General features: G+C 47.7%; 1 protein-coding gene across 2 annotated transcripts in view; it reads right to left on the bottom strand.

Moving 5' to 3' along the window:
- Positions 1 to 18,108: 18,108 nt before the first annotated feature.
- The window catches only part of STYXL1 (serine/threonine/tyrosine interacting like 1), a 248,182-nt gene continuing 241,119 nt past the window's right edge, over positions 18,109 to 25,171 (bottom strand). Inside the window, exon 9 of one of the 2 annotated variants that reach the window (XM_085646928.1) lies at positions 18,109 to 18,441. In XM_085646928.1, the coding sequence (XP_085503054.1) occupies positions 18,310 to 18,441 (132 nt within the window). In that variant the 3' untranslated portion in view covers positions 18,109 to 18,309. The remainder of the gene's footprint in view (positions 18,442 to 25,171) is intronic. The other variant, XM_085646929.1, reaches the window with a different exon arrangement.

The raw sequence follows: 25,171 nt of genomic DNA, 5'->3' as shown, positions 1-25,171 counted from the left end.
CCAGAACACTGTCAGAAAACATTGCAACTAAGAGCTCATGATATATGTGGAATCTTTGTTGAATTGGCTGTGTAAGGCTGCCCGGGGGGGGGTTGCGCAGCGGCCCGCCCCTTTGAGGGCGGCCGCCTTAGTGCCACAGGAAGGCACAGGGGTGGGAGGTCGTGTCCCTGGGATGGACCAAGGGAGACCCCAGCAGATAGCTGCTTCCGGCGGGGAGGAGCCAGGGGGGTATATATTCTGTCTCCGCCCCCTCCTCGCCCTCTTGTCCGCTCGTTCGCCTTGACGCCGCTTTCGCCCTCGGGGTCTTGCGGCGGGTTTTGTCCGGGTCGTTCGTCATCTCTGTTATCCCGGTGAGTGTTGTTGGGATGAGAGTGAGAGCCTTGGTGGAGCATAGAGCTCTTGGATTGCGTGTGGGAGGCCCCCGGCTGGGCCGGATTTAGGGCGATGCGACCGGGGCCATCGCACCATGTGCTGGCTTCTTGGGGGCGCCGGGTTTGTAGCTTATTATGCTATGCTGTGTCTCTGTATAGTTGTGGTTTTGACATCGGTCAAGTGCGTGCAGAGGGTTAATATGCCGGCCGCAAAGAACGAGTGCCAAATAGATTACAGAGTGCGTATGATGTAAATGGGTCAGCTGGTTACTTCTTTTATTTTGTCAAGAGAGGCATCCTTTGTTGCTTGCAATGCATAGCTTGCAGTACCACGTCGGAGGCTGTTCTCCGGTGACTGTTTTGACCGCCCCCCTTACTCCTAGGAAAGGCGGCCATTGCCGTGGCTGCGGGCTGCCTTGGAGGGAGGGGGGTGGACAGCTCCTGGGGTGCAGAGGGCAGCGGCACCTCTCCTCAGGCCAGGGCAGCGGTCGGCGATCTGGGGGCGAGAGGCAGCTCACATCGGGCCGGAGTGTCTTGTTTCCGCAGCCCTCCCCCCTCCTCTTGGGTTACGGCCCCTCCCCTTGTTGTCGAGCTGGCTCGGGGGCCTCGGCCCGTGGGGGCCAGATGTTGAGTGCGTGAGTGGAGGGGGCTGTGGGTGTCACGTGGTGCCCCACTCTGCTGCTTTTCCTACGGCGGGCCGTGTCAGGCCCCCGGCCAGATGGGTCATGTTGTGGATAGGGAGGTGCTGCGACTGCCATGAGGGTTCCCAACGGCTCTTTGGGTGGGGGCGGGAGTATGGTCGGGACGCTCCTTCCTACGCTTGTCGGCACTGTGGAGTGCCGGTTTCAGGGCCCCTGCCCGCGGGGACTTGATGATGCGTGTTGCGGGGGAGGGGTCGCCCCGTTGCTCCCCTTTCGTTTCTGGTTAATCCGGCGGAGCCGGTAGCAGGGTTCCGGCCAGCATGGGCCGGATGTTGTGTGCTGGGGGGGGCTGCGAGTGCCGCGAGGCCCTCCGCCACAGCTCCCTCCCGTTCTACTGGCTGTGGCCTAGGGGGCGCAGTTTTAGGGAGTGATGGCATGCACCCCTGAGCCTGTACTCAGTCCACTGTGAGTGTGAAGCTCACGCATGTCCTGCGTGCCCCGTGGCCTCTCTCAATGGGTGTGTGATGTGATATCTGTCGGGAATGTTGTTTGACATCTTAGCGTGCCCGAATTGTCGTTTGCGAAGGTGTTGTTTTCTTCGGTGTAGATTTTCTTGTATTGTTCCCAATGGGGTGCTATGTGGGTGGGCTGTGGTGGGTACACGCTATTTTGGTGGCTATAGTTGGGACGCGATAGTTGTGTCGGTTGATGTCCCGTCAGGGGTGTTCGGGTTTCGTGCCCTCCCGCCTTCATTGACCAGATGCCCCTGCTCCTGACTGGGGTAGCCTCCGCGCTTTTTAGCAGCATGGCGCTGGTGTGCACTGCTTAAGGGTCGTTCCTATCCCCAGCCCCCGGGCATTACGGGACGGACGTGAACGCCTGGCAGGTCTTGATATGCTGCTCACCCATGCTGCTATGCAGCTGTCGCTTGGCAGCCTCAGGCTTTACTAGTTGCATTGCTGATGACGCTGTCTATCGACGCCCACATCTTCCACTCGGTTTGCATTGCAGGAGGTCACTCCACCGCACGCCAGGCTTTCTTTACTCAAAATAGGCCTTTTGGAGTATCGGACTGTTTATCCAATCTTGTGGGTACCGTTGGCAGGACAGCCAGGCTACTCAGCAGGTGATATGAAGCAAGATAGTGACATTCCTGTGCCTATGGTGCATGGCGGGGCGCCCTCCTCACTCGGTGGAGCATTGTGGAAGACGGGGCCTCGGACTGGGATCTCACTAGGGCCAGCATATTTGTGCGCACATGATTGATTCCGCTTTTTGAGAGGCAGCCTTTTGTACTTGCAATTGATGGCTTGAGCTCCTATTATTCTACAGTGTGCTACGGGTGTTCATCTAGAGCTGCATACACACCGCAATGCATTCATTATTAAAACATTGATTGGTGTTGCACAGTTACACAAAGTGTCTGTACGCTGTGAATTATTTAGTGTTGTGGTTTTCGGCTTTTGCAGTGATTGGAATTTGTGTTCTATCGTAAGGGCTGCATCTGCTTTTCTTGACACAGGCATGTTTACAAGCAGTTCGCTGCAGCACCATGTGCTTGTCTGGTTGGTGTTCCCTACAGCCGCCTTTGCATTGCGCGGTGGGGCAGAGGGTTAATGTGCCTGCTGCAAAGAACGTGTGCCAAGTAGATTACAGAGTGTGTGTGACGTAAGTGGATCAGCAGGTGTCTGTTTTCAGGAGAGGCACCCCTCTGTTGCTTGCATTTTGTAACAATGAAGTACTGGTATTCGACAGTGAGCTCAGACGTTCATCCCAGAACTGCAAACACACCGCAAGGCATACAGTGTTAGAACATTGATTGACATTGTAAAAAGGGTTTATATAGCTAGTAATCGACTCTCAGCTTGTGTTTCTCCACACAAAGCAATCTTGGGCTATGCTGCCCACTAGTAGGGATGTCTTGGGGTTCCTACATTTTGAGTTCGTTTGCTTTGTAACATTCCCTGCACGCTGATTCACACGTTTGTTCCACCGCGGCGGGCCTGAGCGGGACTGCTGGGCCTCGAGGACGGCTCCACTGGGGGTCCAGCAGGCAGGTAGAGGCACTGGGTGGGGCACAGTCTGCCCTGTCCCCACCTGGTCGGGGCGGCTGTGCGCGCATCCGTTGAGCTGCCCACCATTCCCCACCCCACACGCAACGTTGTGTTCCTTCGTGGTGCAGGGCGTGGCCCTGAGGGAGGCATGCGGGGGCGGCCGCGGCTCGCTGTCCACGCGGGCGGGGGCCTCCCGCGACCAGGAATGGCGGCCCGGGGGTCCGAGTCAGGCCAGCACCTGGTCACCTTTCTATAGATTTTTGCGGTATTTAGGATTATGCTGGTACTTATGAAGTGCAACCTATGCCCAGAAAGTATACCAAGTTTTTAATAATATGTGAAAATAATGAAGTATACCATTACTAGATGGCCGTATTGTGCCACATCGTTTGCCTCTTCTGGGTGCGGTTTTACTCGACCCAGCTGCATTATTGTTCCTCACAGCCACATCCTCCAGGGGTAGCAGAGGGCCTGGAGTAAACAGATAATTATGTAAGCACTTGCTAGCACCGGGCAACTAGGACTGGGGGTTGAGCATGACAACGGCTTGTCGCTTGTCTTAGAGATTGGGTGACGTTGCTTGAGTTCTACCGGGCTGGGACTGTCGAAGTACACGTGGTGAGTCGGCCACCTTGGAGGCATGCTCCTGAAGGGCTAATGTGTATACAGCATCCACCAAGGGGTAGGTGTCCTCCGCCACAGTAGATTACCTCGTGGGCCCGAGTCGGTCAATGGCATAGGGTGAGGGGCCCGTTTTGTTGTGTCCGTCAACGTCCCTTGACCCGGAAGGAGATGTGATTTCCCGGCTATTGCCTGCAGTGGGCCAGGCAGGTTGACCTGTTGTGTGATTTCTTGGTGGCCACTGCTTTACCAGCCTTTTGTGTACGTCGTTCATCGCTACCGGCCCAACATCGTACTCTGGTGGTTATGCATGCAGATGTCCTTAAAGTATTTGGTAACTCATTAGATGTTGTAAACAGACCTGGGGAAGCAATGATCTGCCTGACTTTGCCTGGGCTCACCCTCACCGATAATGACCACGGCTGTCACTGTGGGTAATGCACACCCTTCCTCGGGATGGTCTCGGGGCCCGTAGGTATCCCGGGTGCCCTCTGAATAAATAAAAAAAAAAAAAATAAAAAAAAAAAATATATTTACACTGAAAGGGCTTGGGAGTGTAAACTTTAGTAAGTTTGGCTAGCAGTGTTGGTGACCCGGCCTTACCATGCCTGAACAGAGGCATTTATCAAGAGGCTATGCCTGTTAGCCACAATGATGTCGCATTATCCTATGCACCATAGAGGCTTAGTCTAGCCAGTATTGATGTGAGATGGGAGGTTGATTGGGAGTATTCCTGCCTCAGCGGTTCTGGGGGGGGCCTGGTTGCAATGCTTTGTTGCAATGGCAAATTAGGCCGAGTGGACTTGGAACGCCTAGTGTTGAGTGAGTGTTATTGTTACCTGGTCGTTCTTGGCCTCCTGAGGGTAGGAAGACCTAGCAGCAAGGAACAGCTAGGGGTTTTCGTGTGCTTCAGTGATCAAAAAAAAAAAAAAAAAAAAAAAAAATGCACCGGGGGCCCTGGCTCGCACGGTAGTGGGCAAAGATCACTCACGCCACAGGTGCTGAGGCCTGGCGTTGGGATCCCAGGTTACTTCGGAAGGGCTAGGCCTCCAGATGCTGAAAGGATGTCCGTTGTTATTTACTCGCTTTTGTACGATGGGTTATTTCCTGGGTCTTCCAGGGGTGTAGAGCATTAGGCGCTTGTCTTTCCATCGGGTCGGTTTGATGCGGGATGGTGGTTTTTGGGGCAGGTCACAGGCTGCCTCCTCTCGCTGTTTTGTATTTCTAGGTGTGGTCGGGTCAAGTGACGGAGGAGAGCATTCATCGCCTGGTATAGCTGGGCATGAAGGAACGCCAGGCAAGATTGTAGCATAGGCAGATAGTGGTACTTATCGGGGACTGGATGTTGGTCTCAATGGCATGCCGCCATGCTAGGGGACCATGTACCTAGGTCACGTACATCAGGCAGTGACAGGTGAACTGGGACCATGTGTACTAGAATATACAGGAGTGGTTCCCACCACGGTCGGTCAGGTGGGAAGTTGTCATCTTGATTCTCACTGGATACCCTCACTCCATCACGCCTATTGTAAGCTGAGGATGCCTGTTGACGCTGTTAGACCTGCTATTAGTTAGTACACTCACTGTTGTGCCTTGGCCCGGTTTGTCTCGCATCAGGGCCAGTTTGGGGGTACCGGCGAGTTGTTTGCTCCACGGCTGAAGCGGGCGCTGCTAGAACAGGGCAAGATTGATGAGGCCAGGCAGCATGACAAAGGTCTTTTCGGCACTGGCAGAATGGTGCAGGCTGCGAAGTAGTGCCATTACAGAACATGGATTTGTCAACATTCAGCTAGGAAATGATTAGCAGCAGGAAGGTATTAAACCATGGTGAGCAATTGGTTTTGGGTTCGTGCTCAACAGGAGCAAGGGATTTGCATTCTGTCCCATCAGGGGACGGGGACCGTCTATAGCACCAGGTACTGTAATGCTGCCATCTTCACCCTGGGCTGGGGGGTCAATGCCTTCCAACTTTACAGCCAGACTCTGAGCAGGCAAAGGCATACTTGCGATGGTGCAATGGGCACTCAGCAGTCGAGTTAGATGGGTCATCATACCCCGGTATGACGCAGTGATGAAACCTAGGTTGTGGCTACACACGACCAGGCACTCAAGGGCAGCTGTGGCGGGGGTGTGCCAGTGCCAAGAGGGTGCGGGTTGCCTGAGTAGGGCTGCTGGCTTGGAGGGAGCACTACTCGGATCGCCACAAGGGCACGTTTGTTTCATAGAAGGTTGAATTGTTACTTTTATGGCATGGTGCCAGTTGCTTTAGTTATGCGCATGTTTCTTGGCAGCGTCAGAAACATTCAGAACTCAATGCTGGTGGTTAGCTTGTTGTCAGGCTGTTCAGAGGTATTTTAGCTCAGGCATGGCCAAGCATGGGTTATAGGCCGGTGGTCTGCCCTGGGATTCGTGTTAACAGGCAGGTGAAGCAGCAGAACTTGGAGGGGCTTGGGTTTGGCCTCGGGGTACTAGGGCGGAGCCTGGTTGCTCACTTAGTAGCACGCCCTTGAGTTAGACGAAACAGGTACCTTTGATGCGAGCATCAGTACCGGGTAACTTCTCCCGACCTCCAGCACTGGCTGGCAGCTATGCAGGTGGCCTTCCAACAGGGCCATGGTCCATATGATTAAGGGAAGCACCGGGGTAACACTTTGGGCTACAAATCTGCAGGAGAACAATTTGGCTTTCCCAGTATTCAAATAGAGAAGCATTTTACACGTTGTTCTCCTCTGTGGTCACTCTGTCCTGTCTCTCCCTGGTATAATAGCAGAATTTTGGGAGGACAAGGCTGCACATTTGGTGGTGACTGATGGAATACGATGGGCGTACTCCAACGGAGTGAAAGAGGAAGGAAGGCAGGCTTGTCAACCCTTACCTCCTCCCGCATGGGCACTGCCAGGCAGGAGTGGGCGGAGCCTGGTTGCTCACTTAGTAGCCCGTCCTTGAGTTCGACGAAACAGGTACCATGGATGCGAGTATCGGTACCGGGTAACGTATCCTGCCCTTCAGCACTGGCTGGCAGCTATGCAGGTTGTGGAAGTGGCCTTCCTCGGGGGCGATATGGTCCACATGATTGAGGGAAACCCCGGGGTAATGCTTTTGGGCTACCAATTAGCAGGAGAACAATTGGCTTACCCAGTATCCAAGATAGTGAAGAATTTTACACGTTGGTCCTCCTCTGTGGTCACTCAGTCCTGTCTCTCCCTGGTATACTAGCAAAAGTTTGGGAGGGCAAGGCTTCTTATTTGGTGGTGACTGATGGAATGCGATGGACATACTCCAACTGAGTGAAGGAGGAGGTAAGGCGGGCTTGTCAACTCTTACCCCTCCCGCATTGGCACTGCCAGGCAGGAGTGTCTTGTCAAGGGGATTGTTCTTCAGCCATTCAAAGGCTACATTGGACCAACGCCTAGTTATAGGTTTACGGTCATTTCAGTCAAAATCCACGGGGGAGTTAGAAAGGATGAGGGCACCTGTCCTGAGGGGCAGGCCGCCCGCCGGTCCGGTTGGGCGTAGATTGTCTTGGCTGGACCTGGGAGAAGCCCGGTATCAGTTGCTGTAGGTAAAAAGGTCTACCTGGAGCCATGCGCAGTTGCGCAGAGCAAAGAGGTTTTGGGCTTCATCAGGCATGGTCTTATACACGCCAAGTCCACAGGGTGCCGGGAGGGAGATGGGGTGCACCTCTCTAGTTTAGGCACGGTTCTTTTCCTACTGGACCTAGGGGAAGCTTTGGCTGCAGCAGGTTGTAAGGAAATAGGTCTACCTTGGTGGGGGGCCCTGGTAGTGACGGTGGCCACTCCCAAGGCTGTGGAGGAGTTACAAGGCGATCCAGGGTCTGCACATACCAAGGGGTATAGCATGCAGCAGCACCGTGTGGTGCTAAGCCAGGATACCCAGGGATGTTTAGCGTGTCCACTGGAAGACCGACGGCGCCCCGCTATCCGACAGGCGGTTGTGGGTCTGAGCAACCGGGGGCTGCCATGTATGCTCCCCCCACCCATCACGGGGGGGTGTGTGTAGCAAGTGGACTGGTGGTCCACAGGTGGGAGGGGGGGACCCTCCCAACATTAGGTATACACCAATTGGCGTTGCCATGGTGACTCTAGGCTTATCAGACGGGCAGGCGGCCTAGGGGCTGGCCTGCCCTGGGATCGCCCGTAAGATAACCCACCATGTTTGCATATTGCTTATGCTAATAAACCTGCAGCAATATTTCTCCACTTACATTCAGTGTCGTGTGTTTTTATTTATGTACTTATGTGTGTTGTGATAACTGTTGCCGATATTGGCACTATGTAAGGCTGCCCGGGGGGGGGTTGCGCAGCGGCCCGCCCCTTTGAGGGCGGCCGCCTTAGTGCCACAGGAAGGCACAGGGGTGGGAGGTCGTGTCCCTGGGATGGACCAAGGGAGACCCCAGCAGATAGCTGCTTCCGGCGGGGAGGAGCCAGGGGGGTACATATTCTGTCTCCGCCCCCTCCTCGCCCTCTTGTCCGCTCGTTCGCCTTGCCCGCCCATCCGCTTACCCGGCGTCCGGAGGGACAAAGGGGGGGCCAGGTTTTCTAACAATTCTCACTTTGTGTTGCAGGAGGAGTTACAGGGCGATCCAGGGTCTGCACATACCAAGGGGTATAGCATGCAGCAGCACCGTGTGGTGCTAAGCCAGGATACCCAGGGATGTTTAGCGTGTCCACTGGAAGACCGACGGCGCCCCGCTATCCGACAGGCGGTTGTGGGTCTGAGCAACCGGGGGCTGCCATGTATGCTCCGCCCACCCATCACGGGGGGGCGTGTGTAGCAAGTGGACTGGTGGTCCACAGGTGGGAGGGGGGGACCCTCCCAACATTAGGTATACACCAATTGGCGTTGCCATGGTGACTCTAGGCTTATCAGACGGGCAGGCGGCCTAGGGGCTGGCCTGCCCTGGGATCGCCCGTAAGATAACCCACCATGTTTGCATATTGCTTATGCTAATAAACCTGCAGCAATATTTCTCCACTTACATTCAGTGTCGTGTGTTTTTATTTATGTACTTATGTGTGTTGTGATAACTGTTGCCGATATTGGCACTATGCCTAAGACCTTAGATAAAGATGCTTTCATTTTTAGAAAAACTGGTTTAGTGTCCTTTTTGTGATACCCTCACTGTGTTGCTGTGGGTAAGTGTTACGCAAATACTTTACACGTTGCCTCTTGAGTTATGCCTTACCGCTCTGCGCCAAGCTACCAGAGGGTGGTCCTAGGTGCTTTTGGACCTACCTTGTCGGAAGTGGTGGTCCCTACTTGGACTAGACCCCGTTTCTAACACTCCAAAAGAAGATGTGGGTGGGGGAAGAAAGGAAAGACTTTTTTATCTCGCAGACCCCCAACCACTTAGCGTATATCAAATCCGGTATCCAGGCCTTGATTATGGGGACCGTGGAGGCCCCCCAGTGTTTGGAAATCTGCCTCTTGGCCAGAAGCAAGGCAATGGCGGTAAAACAACGAACCCTAGCAGCCAGTGGTTTAACGTATTCCAATAAGGTCGGAGTCAAACATTAAAGCAAGGTGCCGAAAAACCTCCTCCCAGTACCTCAGTATTGACATTCAGTTCCACACCAAATGAGAGAAACTGTCTTGTTCCGTTGCGCACCTAGGGCAGGTATGAGGTTTGGTAGGGTCCATCTTTGCGATCAATTTGGATATAATGTATGCTCTATGTAGGTATTTAAAATGGAAAAGCTTATGTCTATGATTACCAGAGATAAAGCGGGTCTGTTTGCAGCAAAATGTCCATGTCACATCAGATAGTGGGTGTCCTGGATCCTCCTCCCATGCTGCGTGCGCTCCCATCCCAACTGGCGGTCGGAGCGTCTGGGCTAAGTTATATAAGTGGGAAACCAAATGGGCACCATACACAGATGTAATGACAAGAGATAGCAGCGAAAAATCAGCGGGCTCCACTGTGGTGGCATGAAGCCTGGGTTACATGGATATACGTGTTCTGTGCAAGAGGAACTTATCCATGTAAGGCACATCGTGCCCTCTTGCTAGGTCAACGGCTGAATGCAGCTGGGCGTCGTGGAACAGATTCCCCATAGTGAGTAACCCATATCAAATAAGAGTCCTTTTAGTTGATGTTTCCATGGTAATGGATAACCATGGGTTGTCATGGAGTTGCAAGTGCGGGGAGGATGGGAGTCCAGAGTTCAAATAGCGGCGCAACCTCTCCTAGGCCCAATATGTGGTTTGAAGTGTCTATTTCTGTGGGCGTTTTGGAGAGGTCATGTGGAATAATGGTAGAAAGCGAACAGGGAGTAGCCTGTGACCACTCAGGCTTTAGATACTGCAGTCTAGCGCCCGGATGATACCAATAATACGCAAAGTGCGTCTGCACTACAAGATAATATAAATGAAAACAACGCCATCTTTAATAACTTTGATTTAACTCTGGAAATATTTACAGCTGCATTTTGGTGTCAACAAACATCGCACTCTACCTTGTAGAGAATGCTTATCTTGCAGCAAAAAGAAAGGATCTTATCTCCTACATTGCCTAAATGCAGCAATTAAAATTTGAGGAAGGGTGAATGGATGAGGCTTCAGCTGTAGCCTTTTTTCATGGTCATCAAGAAGAATTAGTGGTTCCCATTGAGGCAGTCCTGAAACAAGGGAAAATTGTGTCTGAAAACATTTCAGGAAAGATGTCGGAGACAGAGACGAGTGAATCCATGCACAACAGATCAGAAGAAAGGTCACTGAATAAATATGAAAAGGAGAGAAGAATTGCCCCGATCAGCAAATCCAGGGTGAACGTAATGATTGCCGTTGATAAAATACATTTTTGAATGAAGTAACTTTTGCCACACCTATGGTACTATTGCAAACTATGGCATTACTTGGTAGTGGAGAATGGTTTTCTTCATGGATCAGATGTTTCATGCTAATACTAGTATGCGTGTGTAGAGGAAAGTGATCTTGGCCATGGAAACAGGTCATAATGAAGCTCTTAGATTTTATCCGATTGGTGCTCCTTTATTTACTGTGATTTTGGGCATCATCTGGCTGCACTTCCAAGCTCAAACATGTGAGGAGTGCGTGGTTCACGCTCCACTCCCAGACGCACTGCATGTTGTGGATACTAGGTCCAACTATTAATTTTCCATTTTACCATGTTCATCATTCATCCAATTTTGACCATAGTGTTTACCATACTTTCTTCTTCTCTTTTGACTAATCCACATATAAGACATAATGTATTTAAGAAGCTTCTCGTATTGATGTGTGCCCATCCAGGCCTCCTTGGAAATACGATCCCAATACAAAAGATAGTTCAGAGCAGCATTTCTTTATTCAAAACCCAATGCATTTCGGGCTAATTTCCAGCCCTTCGTCAGGGGTAACTGAAAGTCAACAATTACAAAAATAATATCATTAATATTTGTTGCCTTTTATCAATTGAAATTACATGAATCTTAATTGAGCCTTGCGCATATAACATTTTATGTACAATCCAACAATACCCATTACATTAATTGAATTACGCGGATTTTATCTAGTATTGAGTCCCCGTCCCCTACCAACTCAACTTACTCCCTTCCATGAACACGGTGAAATATAGAAATGAACCGTGTATCATTGCATATACTTTGTGGTATCTAGCTTTCTCACAGTCACTCGTACGTCATTCCCTTCAACCAAAACTTGCGTCCGTCTGTAAAATATAATTATTTTCTCATCTGAAGTAAACCATGCGCTCCCCACGTGTTTGTACTAAATTACGGTGCATACAGGGCAAGGCACAGCCCAGTTTCGCACGCAAATTGCAAAGTTTGTTAAAATATATATGGACTAAACAATGACGTTATTGGAGAAATGCGGTGTGCATACCACCTCTTTCAATGCGCTTCCAAGCTCCACAGGTCGACTGGATGAACATCACCATTTCACTAACATCTGAAATTTGTCATAATCATTGCTTTCCCTGTCCTGGTCGTCAAAGTATACAGCCATTATGGCATTTTGTCTTATACAAAGAGATCCTACATTACCTCTAAAGAGTTATGACTGTTTAATTGATCTAATTCTGGGAACTAAGATTTCTCATGGCAACATATAAACCCTCACAGTGAAGGAAGATCAAGTATTAAAGGAATATGAATGAGAATTTAAAGAAAGGATTTATATATCATTCCACCTCTCCAACAAGAACTCCTATATTTTGTATTCCTAAACCAGATGGAACCTATAGACCTTTTATTCATTACAAAGAAATAATCAAGTAACCATTAACCACTGTATCTTATCTCTGTAGTGTTAGATTAAGTTAAGGCAGCTGGTGTTCACTAACTTCTATTTAAGATATGGCCATTTTGAACACTTGGTTATGCCTTTTTGCCTCTGTAAAACACCAGCAGCATATCGGATATTTTGATACCATCCTTATATTTTACAATTTGCTATCAGAACATTGATAGTGTGTGGGGGAAGTTCTACAAAAGACTCGGAGGATTCTCCTTATATGCCTAAACTGGAAAAAAGTGTGTTTTGCATCCTTCTCCATCTCTTCTTTAGAATTTGTAATACCAGCATCAGGAGGGCAAATGGATCCAGGAAAAGTGAAAGCTGTCATAGAAGAACATAACGTGTATTTGTAAAGCGCATGTTCACCGAAGGGTATCTTGGCGCTGAATAACAGATGTTTTTTGCTACCCAACTTAATCGTACTTATTTTATTTACCTCAGACGGATGAAAGTCTGAGTGTGCCCCCAGGGATTTGAACCTGTGACCATGAGGTCTAACACAGGCCCCTACCGTTATTCCACTAAGCCACCAAACCTCAACCCATGAATATCAAACAGATCTAAAAGTTCTAGGACTCCGCTAATTGTTATAGATCATTTATCAAGAATTCTTCAGTCATTACCCAACCAATAAGCCAGTTAACAAAGAAAGGGGTAAGTTCTGTATGGTGTACGGAACACAAGAGGCATTTTCATTTTTGAAAGAAGCTTTTACATTGGCACCCATTTTCATACATCTGGCTTTAAGCAGACAGTTCATTGTAGAAACAGGTGACTCAGCATTTGCAAATGGTGCCATCCTTTCACAGAGACATCCACTCACAGATGAATTGCATCCTGTAGACTATTACTCAAGAACTTTAACATTGATAAGAGAAATTATCTCATTTATGATCTTGAGTTGTCGGCTATTCGATTTGTAAAATCAATGAAAAACTTGGCATATTAGTTGGACACTATGTTTCTCTACGTTCTCTTATGAAATCACATATCAACCAGAAAAAAAGACATGGGAAGGTGGATGCCTTTGCTCAGAATGGGAATGGAGATGAGTGTGTCATACTTAGTCCTTCAATACTGGAAACCCAATCTTGGTATAAAGACATGGCTACTGAGTTACTGGAAAGAATACTGGCACAGCAATTTCGGGTGCATTGAAAGGACAAAACGTTTCAAGATGGATTTTCAAACCACAAAGACTGTATATCCTGCAAAGAGGTCCACAACAGAAATGTCTCTCTATCTGTTACGATATGCCAATAGCAATCCAGGAAGGCATTAGGAAAACAAAATAACTAGGAGAACACATGTTCTGGAGTGCCACACATGTGAAAGACAATTGAACAATAAATTTAGACTACTGGTGCTGTGTGTAAACTAAGTGTCTCATGGAACATCTATGGGTTGGTACACTCTCTACCAGTTCCCAACCAACCAGGATCTCACACTCCCATACACTTTGTAGTAGATTTGCTTTCCTCTCAAGGTCTGACCACCATTCTGGCCCCAGAACATCCAATCTGGATCTTCAGTTTACTGCCCTAACCCCCACTCTTACTCTTCTGAGTATATCTTGAGTATGATTTCTCATAGACTTTTCCAAGCTATGTTACAGTGAAGTTTGGGAATGACATTGAAGACCTACTGTGCACATCTCCCAAATATGATACTATTGCATTGAAGGATCTTGCAGTGTTCTGGGCACTGAAAAAATGTAAGACTTTTTTATGCTGCACTGACTTTGAAGCAGTGGTGTAACATAGGCCCCCGCAGCTGTGGGGGTCCCAGCTCTAGGGGCCCCTCAGGAAAATACCCTGACCTTAGAGCTCCTGATTAAGACCGGAGGGGGCACCTCTATGTACATTGCAGGGGGGCCCCCTCAAGTTTTTTTACGCCACTGTTTTGAGGTGGTAACAGACATAAATCCTTAAAGAAAACCTTCATGAAGGGGTCATCCTGGTCTTCAAACCTAATCGCACGCAAACTACCTCCCAACTAAACTCCTGCCCCTGGGGGGTCACAGACTGGATGCCTAGCAGTAGGCTAAAGCTTAATAGTGATAAAACCGAGATTCTGTGGTATGAAATGATAGTTCTAGTTGGCAGGAACTCTAATGCCAGACTATCGAGGAGATTGCCTTAAGCCAGCACATGCAGTAAAAGGTTTCCACATCTGGATCGACAATAAGCATACAATGGAGACTCAAGTAAAAATAATTGGTAGGCTCATGCTTTGGTATTTTAAGATCTCTAAGAAAGTTCTTGCCGATGCTAACTTTCCCCACTAGAAGGATAGAGGTACAGAGTCTTATAAAGTCTCACCTTGATTACGGCAACTCCATGTATCTTGGGACCACAAAGTATGTGACTAAAAAGCTCCAAGTGGTACAAAAGCCTGCTGCAAGAATTCTTCAAAAGCTAGCGAAGCATCAATAAGCTCGACTATCCCTTGCAGCCCAGCACTGGCTTCCAGTTCGGAAAATAATTCAATTCAAAGCTCTCAGTATTGCACGCCGGGCCATCTATGGAAAAGGGCCACCTATATTGTAGAAATAGAGGCTTAGGATAGTACTGATTTAACTGAAGATATAAAAATGTGTACACTTGTCGTATTCTATAGTTTCACACAGCCTTCATACAAAAGAAACACCATGAGTATATATTCACTAAAGGACAACAGCTGAACAAGTTGTAAAGCAACAACTGGGCCAGCTCTGAGCACCGCTGTCCAGTAGCATGCCACTGTTGGCTTTATGGGTTGGCTAGAAGGACTCCCAAAATGGTCCAGTCTTGTGGTACTATGAAACATCGTATGCATTTCCATTACAGTTCCATGAATGGATGTTTGACAACTAGAGTAATAAAAGAATATATAGAATTATAAATTGGTAACTGTGATTTACAGGAATGTTTTTCATCGAGTGACACCAGATAGGCAAAGAAAACAAAGCTTGGAATGCATGTGATGTCACTCAGAACCCCGAGGTAAAAATATTCCCTTTATTCCCAATTTCCATCTAGAATTATATTTTATATATGGGCCCCGAGATCATCTGCCTGTGCTTCCAACATACCCGAACTCTCTTCCCCCCGTAGTCAGGGTGATCCCTTCCAATGTCTGTTTCAAAATGGAAGTTAAAGGACTCTTGATGAAGACATTTCTGCCTCATTCCGCCTTCCCCACTTGACCTGGGCTCCATGGCTGCTGTTTGTAACCCAGAGGCTTTGCTGGCATGATTGATGGATATTTTTTAAATGTTGTACTTTTCGCTTTGCTGACTCTGTATGTTTGCCTATACCCTTCCTTGCTGCATAATCTGTAAAGCGCTCCGATACCTCGGTGGTCATGTTCGCGCTATATAAAACTTTATAAATAAATAAATACTAAGGGTCAGATGAGTAATGGGGTAGCCACAAGTAACATGGCCTGCCCTTCGAACGTTTAAAAAACCTGGCCTCCTGCCACGTACCCACAACCCTCAGCATATACCCCCAAAACCAGCCTGGTTGAAAGATAAATAGCTGGGTTTCTGCCACCCACCTCCACCACCCTTTTCAAAAATAACCATCAGAGTATAAACAGAAATCCCTCACCTCCTGACAGCAACCTCTCCAACCTTCTGTGCCTGCTCGCTTCATCCATGCCAACACGTGCTGGCTCTGTGGTGACAGGGGCTCTGTCAGAGACGCAGGCTGTTTCCTCCTCTCATTGCAGGTCTGCACAGATTAGCACTGACAGCATCGTCGGTTGGCATGTATGGGTGGTGGCGGGGCAGGTTGGTGGAGGAAAATTAAAAGTAAATAAAATAAGTAGAAAAATAACCACACTTACCTTCCTGTCGCAACGTCCTCTTCGCTTTGGTCTTCTCTAGGCAGGCAGGTACAAGCAGGACCCAGGAAACTCCACTAACCAATTCTGGTGCTGCACTCATGCAGCATGAAAGCAGCGCCAGGATTGGAAGGATCGGCCTCTTCCGGTGCTCCCAAGGACACTGGAGCCCTGTGCTTTCTCTGGCACAGCTGTCTAAGACAACTGGGTTAGAGAGGTTTAAAGTGCACATACCTGGTTGGCTGCCGCAAGACAGTCGGCTGCATCCACACTTTAAACTTAAAGTGCCCTGCCCATCACTGCTTTCTGCTGCTACCTTACTGGCAGCAGCAGAAACCAGAAAGCCCCGCCCGCTCCCCGTCCTGACCCTCGGCTCAGGACGGGGTTTTGAAAAATAAAATGGTCATAAATTAACTTTATGGCCATTTTATTTGTCATCTCTGGGGCACTTTGATGAGTGAGACAAGGCTCCTCTGTCTCAAAGGCGGAGCCGCCCCTGGCAGGGAGCATGTCCTTGGTGTAGGCACAGGGTGACCTCTCTTCTCCGACCTCCTTAGGGCTGGTGGAAACATAGGAGAGGTGAAAGAAGGCAGGTAACACCGCCAGTCGCCATTCGGTGCCAAGTACAGGTCTCTTGAAGTCCGGGCGAGGCGGTGGCACACCCTGCGATGGCACAACAGTGGGTAACAACATTTGTCAGCCACTGTTAGACACAGAAGTGACTTTTATCTGGTTGTTCGTGATAGAGGCTTCAAATAGAAGCAGGGATGTGGAATTCCTATAGCCAGACGCCCAGGACATATTGTTTGGGGTCAAGGGCAACAAGTTTTCTTGTGTATTTTGTCCTTGGGCTTGGTAGGCCCAACCCCCTACAGCACAAAACCTTTGGCTGTCAGTTTACAGTACCACATTATGGATCCGGGAAGGGCACTGTCTGCAGTTAAGGTAAAATTTGTATCCATGTGTTAATGCTGTTCAGACTTGTATTTATGGTTCATTAATGCAGAGCTTTTATTATTAGGGTGAGCGTTCTAAGTAAATGTTGTATGCTCAGACACCACTACTGACAGTGGTTTCAGTATAAAAATGTGTACACACGTTTTCAAAGTTTAGCAATATGAGGCTATGTATAAGGCTCCCATAATGCAATCTGATTAGATGCAAATATTTGCAGAAGCTTGAAAGCAAGATTGGTGATTCTTTGCTTAAAAAATGTTCACAAAAAAATGCAAGTGGGAATTTGTTTTTAGCTAAACTACTGTAAAATGTTGGGTACCCTTGTTTTGAAGTATCATTTTAGTAAAATAAGTTGATGCATGGTAGTATTTCCCAAAAATATTTATGATGGTAAATCAGCGTAACCAGTTTCAATAAGATTATGGGAAACATAAAAATAAACAGGCATTGGCAAAGCCAGTAGGTCTGAAATTGCTTCAGCTTTTTGGTTTTGTAAATGTGTGACTTGCTTTGGAATGGATTTTGTAAAACCTTATTGGTGTGAGTTGCCTGGCCCTCACCATTATAACAAACATTGGCAAAAGCACATTGTGTTTGGTCTTAAAAAGCACACATTGCCACAGTAGTTACTGGCACTGGACCAAACTAATTTGCGTGCTGATATGCTCCTTGTGAAAAGAGCAGAATGCTGTTACAGTGACGCCAGCCGAAAAAGAGAGCGCGAGCGAGAGAGACAGAATTTTAATAAACACAAAAGGTCATGGTTAACGTCAGACCTAATTAGGGGCCCAATTATTAAAGCAAGTCTCAAAGTGCCTCCATGGTATATACTGTGCAGACATGCAGCTTTCGTGAATTCACAAGAATTTACGGAAGTAGCCCAAGAAACAGTACTCCCAGAAAATATCTATGAACTGCGTTTTTGCATGAGCAAATTTGCATGTGTAGATTTACTCATGCGCAAATCTGACTGGTTGCAAGTTAACTTTCCCTCCAATTACTTTTTTCCAACCCTGTAAGAAGTTTTACGTCTGCCGTTATCAGGAATACATTTCCAGCCTTTCTCAGTATGGCAAAAGATTAGAGAAGAGTTTGTGAAAACCCTTAAAACATGCAAGTTGGTAGGTTTTCACAGACTCAACAGGGCATTCTAACCCTGGAACTATTGCTTACCACTACCTTCAGTTCCAGTATGTAAATCTGCTGTAATGTGGAAACATAAGGAAATTGCTAGTATTCAAACCCTTCTATGATATGAGCCTGGCATAATTAGAGAGGCTATATCAGAGCTCTTATATAATGAGATTGCTGCTATAATTTGTCGCCGCATTACATACAAACGGGACAAGTGGATTTTGTTACAGGACAAGTAGATTTTATGAAGCAACCTGCCACATGGACAAGTAGATATTTGATTAAATTCCACATGCCTGTAGAAGCCATATATAACAATATAACATAATGAAAGGCAAATATCAAAAGAAAACACTGCAATCAGATCCTCTTCATTCACTAAATGCCTTTTATTAATGTTTTTTTCTAATCGCTCCACTGTTCCTAAAACAGAGGGTCTGAGATGTCGGTGATGACTGCTCCATGGACCACTTCCTCCCATCGCGAGAGCTGCTGCACGAAGCCACGGTTCGGTCTCATGGTTGGTTTGCATTTCAGGACGTGGTCCCAGGCTTCCTGCAAGGAGAAGAGCGGGGTGAGAACAGGGCTGACGGCTTGAATTCCACAGCTGGATTCCTCTCCTGACTTGTGACAAACTTTATCAATTATAGTTATTTCCAATTACGCAGATTACAAAGCACTGAGCAGATTCTTTTTCTAGAGGAAACCTTCAAGTACCCTTGCTCGTAAGCGTTCTACAGCTCATCAGACCGCTTCATGGCGCCTGGATGTGCTCTTGGGTGATTATCAGCGCTACACAAATCCAGTTTAATGGATTGATTCACGCGCTGCCATGCCCCACCCACAGCGTGGTGAGTATATCGGGCTGAGGGGGCCTTGGCACTCCTGTTCTCATTGGTCATTTCCGCAACACACTCAGTGGCATTCACTGCCCGGTGTCCCGCTGTCAGAAGATGTCATTTCATATACCCACTAGCCAACAGCTGTGCCAAAAGACTTAGCCTGTCAAACTCTTCTTTGAAAAGATTCCTGCTCAGAATACTTACTAAATGTTTCCTGTTTATTCACGCCCATGGGTATACGAGAACATTTTGATATATTATTAATGTATTGCTTGTTTGTATTCGGTTTATATTTACTTATACAATGATTATATCTACATCAGTACATTTTCACTGAACACATGCCATCTATTTTGTGTTTCGAACTATCGACATTTTTGGAGTCTCCAACATGATTTGTTGGTGAGGCTTTTTAAACGGTTATTTGAAATGACCTGCGAATGATTTAGTAACGGCGCTGCCGTGCCCTAATGAATGTTTATCAATCTGACCTCATTCAGAGTCCTCCACAGACCCCAGGGTGGCTCGAAACCAGGGGTTCAAGGCAGCACCTAACATAACACACAACATATTGTGCTACTTCACTGACACTGGGGAGGATTTCGATGCTACTCTGCAGAGCAACTAACTCAGGGAACAAATCATGGTGGAGAGAGCCACTTCTGCAGACTTTGAATGGAAGTTAAATTGGCCTCCACGGAGGAAGTGTTAGTAGGGCTGGGGCCAGCATTGCACCCTCCCATAAAATGTTGGTCCTGAGGAGCAGGTGGCGCAGCGGGTCCACCAGAACTGAGCTGTCGTTTACTGCGACTAAAGGCGTGGCCTAGAAGGCGACAGGAGATGTGGCGTTGGAGCAGCAGCTAACTATTTGGCAATCACTGATGCAGCATGCAGAGGATACACCTTGATGTCCACACGGGCTGCAGACGAACACCATGACACCTCGGCCCTTGCTGCTTGGGAGAGAAGACCATGAAGGGATACGGACACCAGCAGTACTCACCCACCTGAATGACACCATAGCAAGAAACTGATTTCCCAGCAGCCATTTTGGAGTGGTGGTTTATTCCCGATGATACAGAAAAAACAGTCAGGACAAAACAGCCCTCCAGGAAAATTAGGAGGAAAAGGGGTAACTGCTCCTAGGCATGAGCATCTCTTGCTGAAGACACTGGCAGAAGGGAGCAGCAGACCAGATTCAGGTACTCAGCTAAACGTGAGTAAAGCGCATGCAAGCCTATGGACCCTAACTAGCAGGAGATTCTTAAGACATGATGCATGTATCTTCTGGGAAGCATCATTAGCCATCACTGCAGCTTTACCCAATGGTCTCAAACTAAAGCAGTGATGCACGTAACCGCTGGGAGAAAGTAGTTTCTCTCGGAGTATCTTGTCAGGACAGACAGAAGGAGGAGAAAGGATTGCAGAAAATGAAGGTGATTGACGTGATGTCTTGTGGCGGCCTGTGAGTCAGTGCCATAGTCTCCATTCCATACAGCTGAAGTAGAACGAAGGCAAACCATAAATGTGACTCACGATTCTTAGAGTCCTCCTGTGTCGAGCACTCAACCATGGATGCAATGCAAGGACAGGCATGGTGGTTAGCTCTTAGGGTTCGGTGAGGGGACGGGTTTATAATCCTAGAGCAGGGGTCTCCAACCTTTTCTGTAATAAGGACTACTTCTGTTCAGTGAAACTCATCGAGAGCTACTAATATTATTACTGATGTGATAGTGTCCACATCAGACAATATTACAGTACTGGCTACACGATTACTACCAGCAATCACCTCAGTGCATCAAGTATGGTTGTCAGCAGTAATGTATAAAAGGCTTTGTCAATATGGAATGCCTCTACTTGGGTAATACATATTCATCATAGCTGCAAAGCCTCTGGCATCAAGTAATCATTTTTGTTAAAAAAAAAATCTTACCAATAACAACTGATTTATCAATCAACAACTTTAAATATTATCGGGAAAGGCAGCCATTTTTCCCCAAATATCAGCTTATGAGTTCGGAAAATAAACATATTATCATCTCAACTATACACTATAAAGTTTGTATAACGTATATTAATTCGACCAAGTAAAAGCTTCAAATTTAGAAAGCTATTTACCGGTACCTTGAGAGCCACCAGTAGCTCACAAGCTACTCGCTGGAGAAGCCTGGTCTAGAGACTCCAAGGTAGTCAAGTAGGAGGCTCTTGGTGTCTCTGCCCACATTCCTGTGTCCTGGGGAAGCAGAGGCAGTAGGCTGCTGAAAGGACTGCGGTCCATGGACAGTACTGTGAAATCAAAAACTGAAATATTCATACAGTAATGCCCACATGCTGTGGTACTGCTGAACCCAGCGTGCGTCCATCTTTCACCTCCTTCACAGGCAGGAGGCACTGGGGGCGCAGCAAATTTACAATGGCCTGGTTAAATCATTCTCTTAACTGCGATTTATTGTAGGCGCTGGAGGGTGCAGTCTCTGACTCACTAATGAAATAGTGCTTACTTTCTAGAAAAGCTAATGTCCCTAGTCATTAATACCCCCTCTGCACCAGTTTCCTGAAATGTGATGCCATCGCCCCAGGGCTTAATTTATAAAAGAGTGAGTGCCAGTACCCAAAGTTTGCTCAGAGGCCTCCGGACGGGACTATCAAGTGTAGGGGTGTTGAATACCACAGCTGCATAGTCTTGATTCCACCTCATGCCTCTTTCATCCAACACCAGACATTCCCTGCCACGTTCTCAATCATTAAGGTCTTTTTATGATCCCTGCTGCTTTTCTTTGTCACTATTTTCCTTTCTTTTTCTTTTTGCGTTTTTCTCTCTTGTTCTGGGTGAAAATCTAATGAGGGAAAACAAGTGCTGGTCCCCAAAATGGAGATCGGTGCGGCCCACCTTAAACCACCGGATCAAATTAAGCACTGCAGTGCTCGCCCCAGGATTTCTTACCTTTTCATACACCCGGCTAAAGCAGCATGTTCTCAAGACAACTCTGTCAGTAATCTTACCCCTTCTTAGACTGATAAGGTTTCACCAAAACACGTCTGTCGCTTTGGGGTAGAGACCCCAGTGTCCAACTTACGTCTTGGGGCTGAAGGAGGCTCACGTTTATCCATAGCTGCTGTTAAGGTGTAGATAATTCTTACCCTCTGAGATCACGTCGCACTTTATCGGCTTTCAGAAAAGCTATCAAAAAGATTAATTTACTTTGCTATTAACCCAGTTTGCCTTCAAGCGATGGGTCCACAGATATATTATATTTGTGCTGTGAGAGTTCTAACTTTCAGTATAAACTAAGGGACAGATTTAGAGTTTGGTCATCCGCCCTCAGCTGAATATGGCCTGAGTGCCTCTGCCCTATCGGGCTTCAGGACAGACGGGAGTCTGCACTGATCCAAGCGGCCTATGCTTTCACCTGGCACAATTCCTTGGGCTTGCGTAAGGGCAGTGGTGGCTGTGCATGGAGCTGAGGCAATCTAACAGGCACGACACCCCCTCGCATGCCAACGTCTAAACATCTGTAGATAAGTATCAGGAGATGATCATTTCAAATAGCCTTGTGAAGTATTTGTAAATGATAACAAGCCTTGGCAAAGCCAATTGGTCCTTCGTGTATCTTGAGTAGATTAAAAAAGCCTGTTGCCGGGTCAAAACAAAAACAATAGTTTTCTGTATACGATGCATCTAGTAGGTAAATATTTTAATGCGTGATGATTCAGAGTAGTGGTGACATGGCAAAATAGTCCCTAGTCCATTGCAATGCAAGAACTTCGTAGGAGGCAGAATGGAACACTAAAAAACCAATAACACGAGGTAAAAAAAATACTCTTCACAGTGGAGCCAAAGCTCGCTCTATGCATATTTTAAAGTGTTAGTAACAATAGGTCATGCATTGCCGAGAGCTGCTCTATCAAGTCAGATCTAAAAGTAGAGGTGGTGCTCATAAGTTGTATTTAAATCATAACACTGGGGGTGGAGGGACAGGACCAGGTGGACTTCCGAGCACACGTGGCTGCTTAGAGCTCCGGTGCAGCCACTCCTGCTGGAGGAGTTGGAAGTGTTGGCCACTGACACCAGCTCAAAGTGTAGGAAAGGAACTGTCCCAGCAGATGTGAACTGCACACTTAGTTCATGCCTGCTGGCTGCTGCTATCACCAGTGAATGCCGCCTCCTCTAGAGAAGACCAGGCACAAGTTAACGCCTGTCTGCCAGTTGCCCATTTGTGGTGAGAGCTCTGGAGTTCAGCAGTATGGATGAAGACGGCCTCTTTAAAGTGCATCGGACCCACACATCTGGAGAGGGGTAGGCACTTATTTTGCTCCAGACAGGCAGCAGCTTAGCGGGGTTGTTTGCTTTATGCACTCTCTGAAGCCATGGGGCTGTGGCATGGAAGACTGCCTGGAGGAAGAGCTGTAAGGGACGCAACTGGCATCATAGCCAAAAGTCAGAGGAAAGAGTGCCTGCATTAGGCCTGACTAAAACGTGAGGGGGCCAATAGGAAGGGCTGAATTATGCCTCTCTGTTGGTCCTGGCCCTTTTGGAGGTTTATCCCCAAACTTTTTGCCTTTTGCCTCCTATTTTTTCTGACCTGTTGTTGTTGGCTTTAGGACTCTGATCACTTTACCACTGCTAATCAATGCTAAAAATCACATGCTCTCTGTGTAAATTGTGATTATGTTTGGCTATCCGTATTTGATTTACTGGTAAGCCCCTAGTGAAGTGCCACGGTGTGTGCCCAGGGCCTGTAAATTAAATGCTTATAGTGGGCCTGCAGCACCGATTGTGCCACCCACACAAGTAGTCATTGAAATGTGTCTCAAACTTGCCACTGCAGTGTGTGCGCGACCAGTTGGACTTGCCATGTCAAGTGCACCCACTGGCCAGGCCCTAACCTTCCATCTTACAACACACAAGACACCTCTAAGGAAGGCCCAAGGTCCCCCCATGAGCAGAGTGCACTGTATGTGAAAGGTAGGACACGTACTGGTGTATTTTACATGGCATGATAGTGAAATACTGCCAACCCTGTTTTTTCACTCTTTTAAGGACTAGCTCTCCCATAGGTTATCATTGGAGCTGCCTTGTAACATCATAAAAGTGTTACACTCAATTGGGAACAGCTAGAGATTTGGAGTTTAGGTTCCCTAAATTCAGAATTTAAAAATACATCTTTTAGAGAAGATGGTTTTTAAATTGTGTATTTGAAAATGCCACTTTTTGAAAGTGGGCATTTTCTTGCTTTCTCATTCCATGTGCCTCTGTCTGCTTATGGCATCAACATCTGGTTTTAGACTGACAGGGGCTGGTTGTGCATTCACTCCAGACACTCACACAAAGAGCTGAAGTGTGCCATGCATATGTTTATGAGACATCCTGGGCTAGAGTGGTGGGAGGTGTTGTCAGAAGCACCTGAATAGGCTGTGACTGCCCTGCACAATGCTGTCTCCACTCACTGTAGTATGGCTGGGCCAAGGAGGACATAACTTGTTTTGCCTAGCAAGAGAGGCTTTCTGAAAAAAGACTTAAAAGAGAAAAAGGGGTAAAAGTATTAGACCTAAGACCCCAGTACTTTAGAACACTTGCGGACCAAGAGGAACGTCTGTCAAGGAGAAGACCTGAAGAACTATGAGGAGAAGTACTGCTCCTTTGCTGTGTGTTGCTTTGCTGGATTGGCCTGCAGTTGCTGCTTCTGCATTGGAGAGGAAAAAGGACTGGACTTTGGCTGTGTATCCTGCTTGTAAAGTTTCTCCAAGGGCTTGTGTGTCCTTGCCTCCTATTAAGAGGTCTCAGGGACACAAAAGACTTCCTGCAATTCTGCTGGTGCTGCTGGACTCTGCCATCTGGGAGTCCTACCCTTGCCTGAGGTGACTTCCTTCAGTCAAAGGGCCTCAGAGGTGGGTTCTGCAGCTGATCTCTGAAAGAACCAGCACGAAGAAACGTGAAGCCTCGCAAAGCCTCTCAAAACCAACGCCGGACGACGCAAAGCCTCGCTGAGTGTCACCGCACAGCTGATAGCTCCTCGGAACAAACGCCACTCAAAGCGAAGCAATGCTGCACAGCCCCAGCACCAAAACCAAACGATGCAAAGCACATCAACTCTGTTGAACGCATCGCACCTGTGCGCCAAATCTACAATGATGCTAGGCTTTTCAGTAAGAAACTGACGCATCACCTCCCCTTGCAGTAAGAAACCGACGCATCACCTCGCCTGAGTGGCAGTAAGGAACCAACGCATCACCTCCCCTGTAGCAAGGAACCAATGCATCACCTTCCCTGTGAGTAAGGAACCGACGCATCACCTTCCCTGCACCTGTTTTCATACTGTAATTTTGACGCATCGAAGGTATTTTGCTCAAGAAGTGACACATCTATAGTTTCCTATAGACAGAATTGTTTTTACCTTTCAAAAGTCATATTTTGGCATCTGTATGTTGGATTTATGTCATTT

The sequence above is a fragment of the Triturus cristatus genome, chromosome 3_2 (assembly GCF_964204655.1).
Source record: "Triturus cristatus chromosome 3_2, aTriCri1.1, whole genome shotgun sequence".
NCBI lineage: Eukaryota > Metazoa > Chordata > Amphibia > Caudata > Salamandridae > Triturus > Triturus cristatus.
The sequence above is the reverse complement of the archived record's forward strand: the minus strand, read 5'-3'. Positions and strand labels throughout refer to the sequence as shown.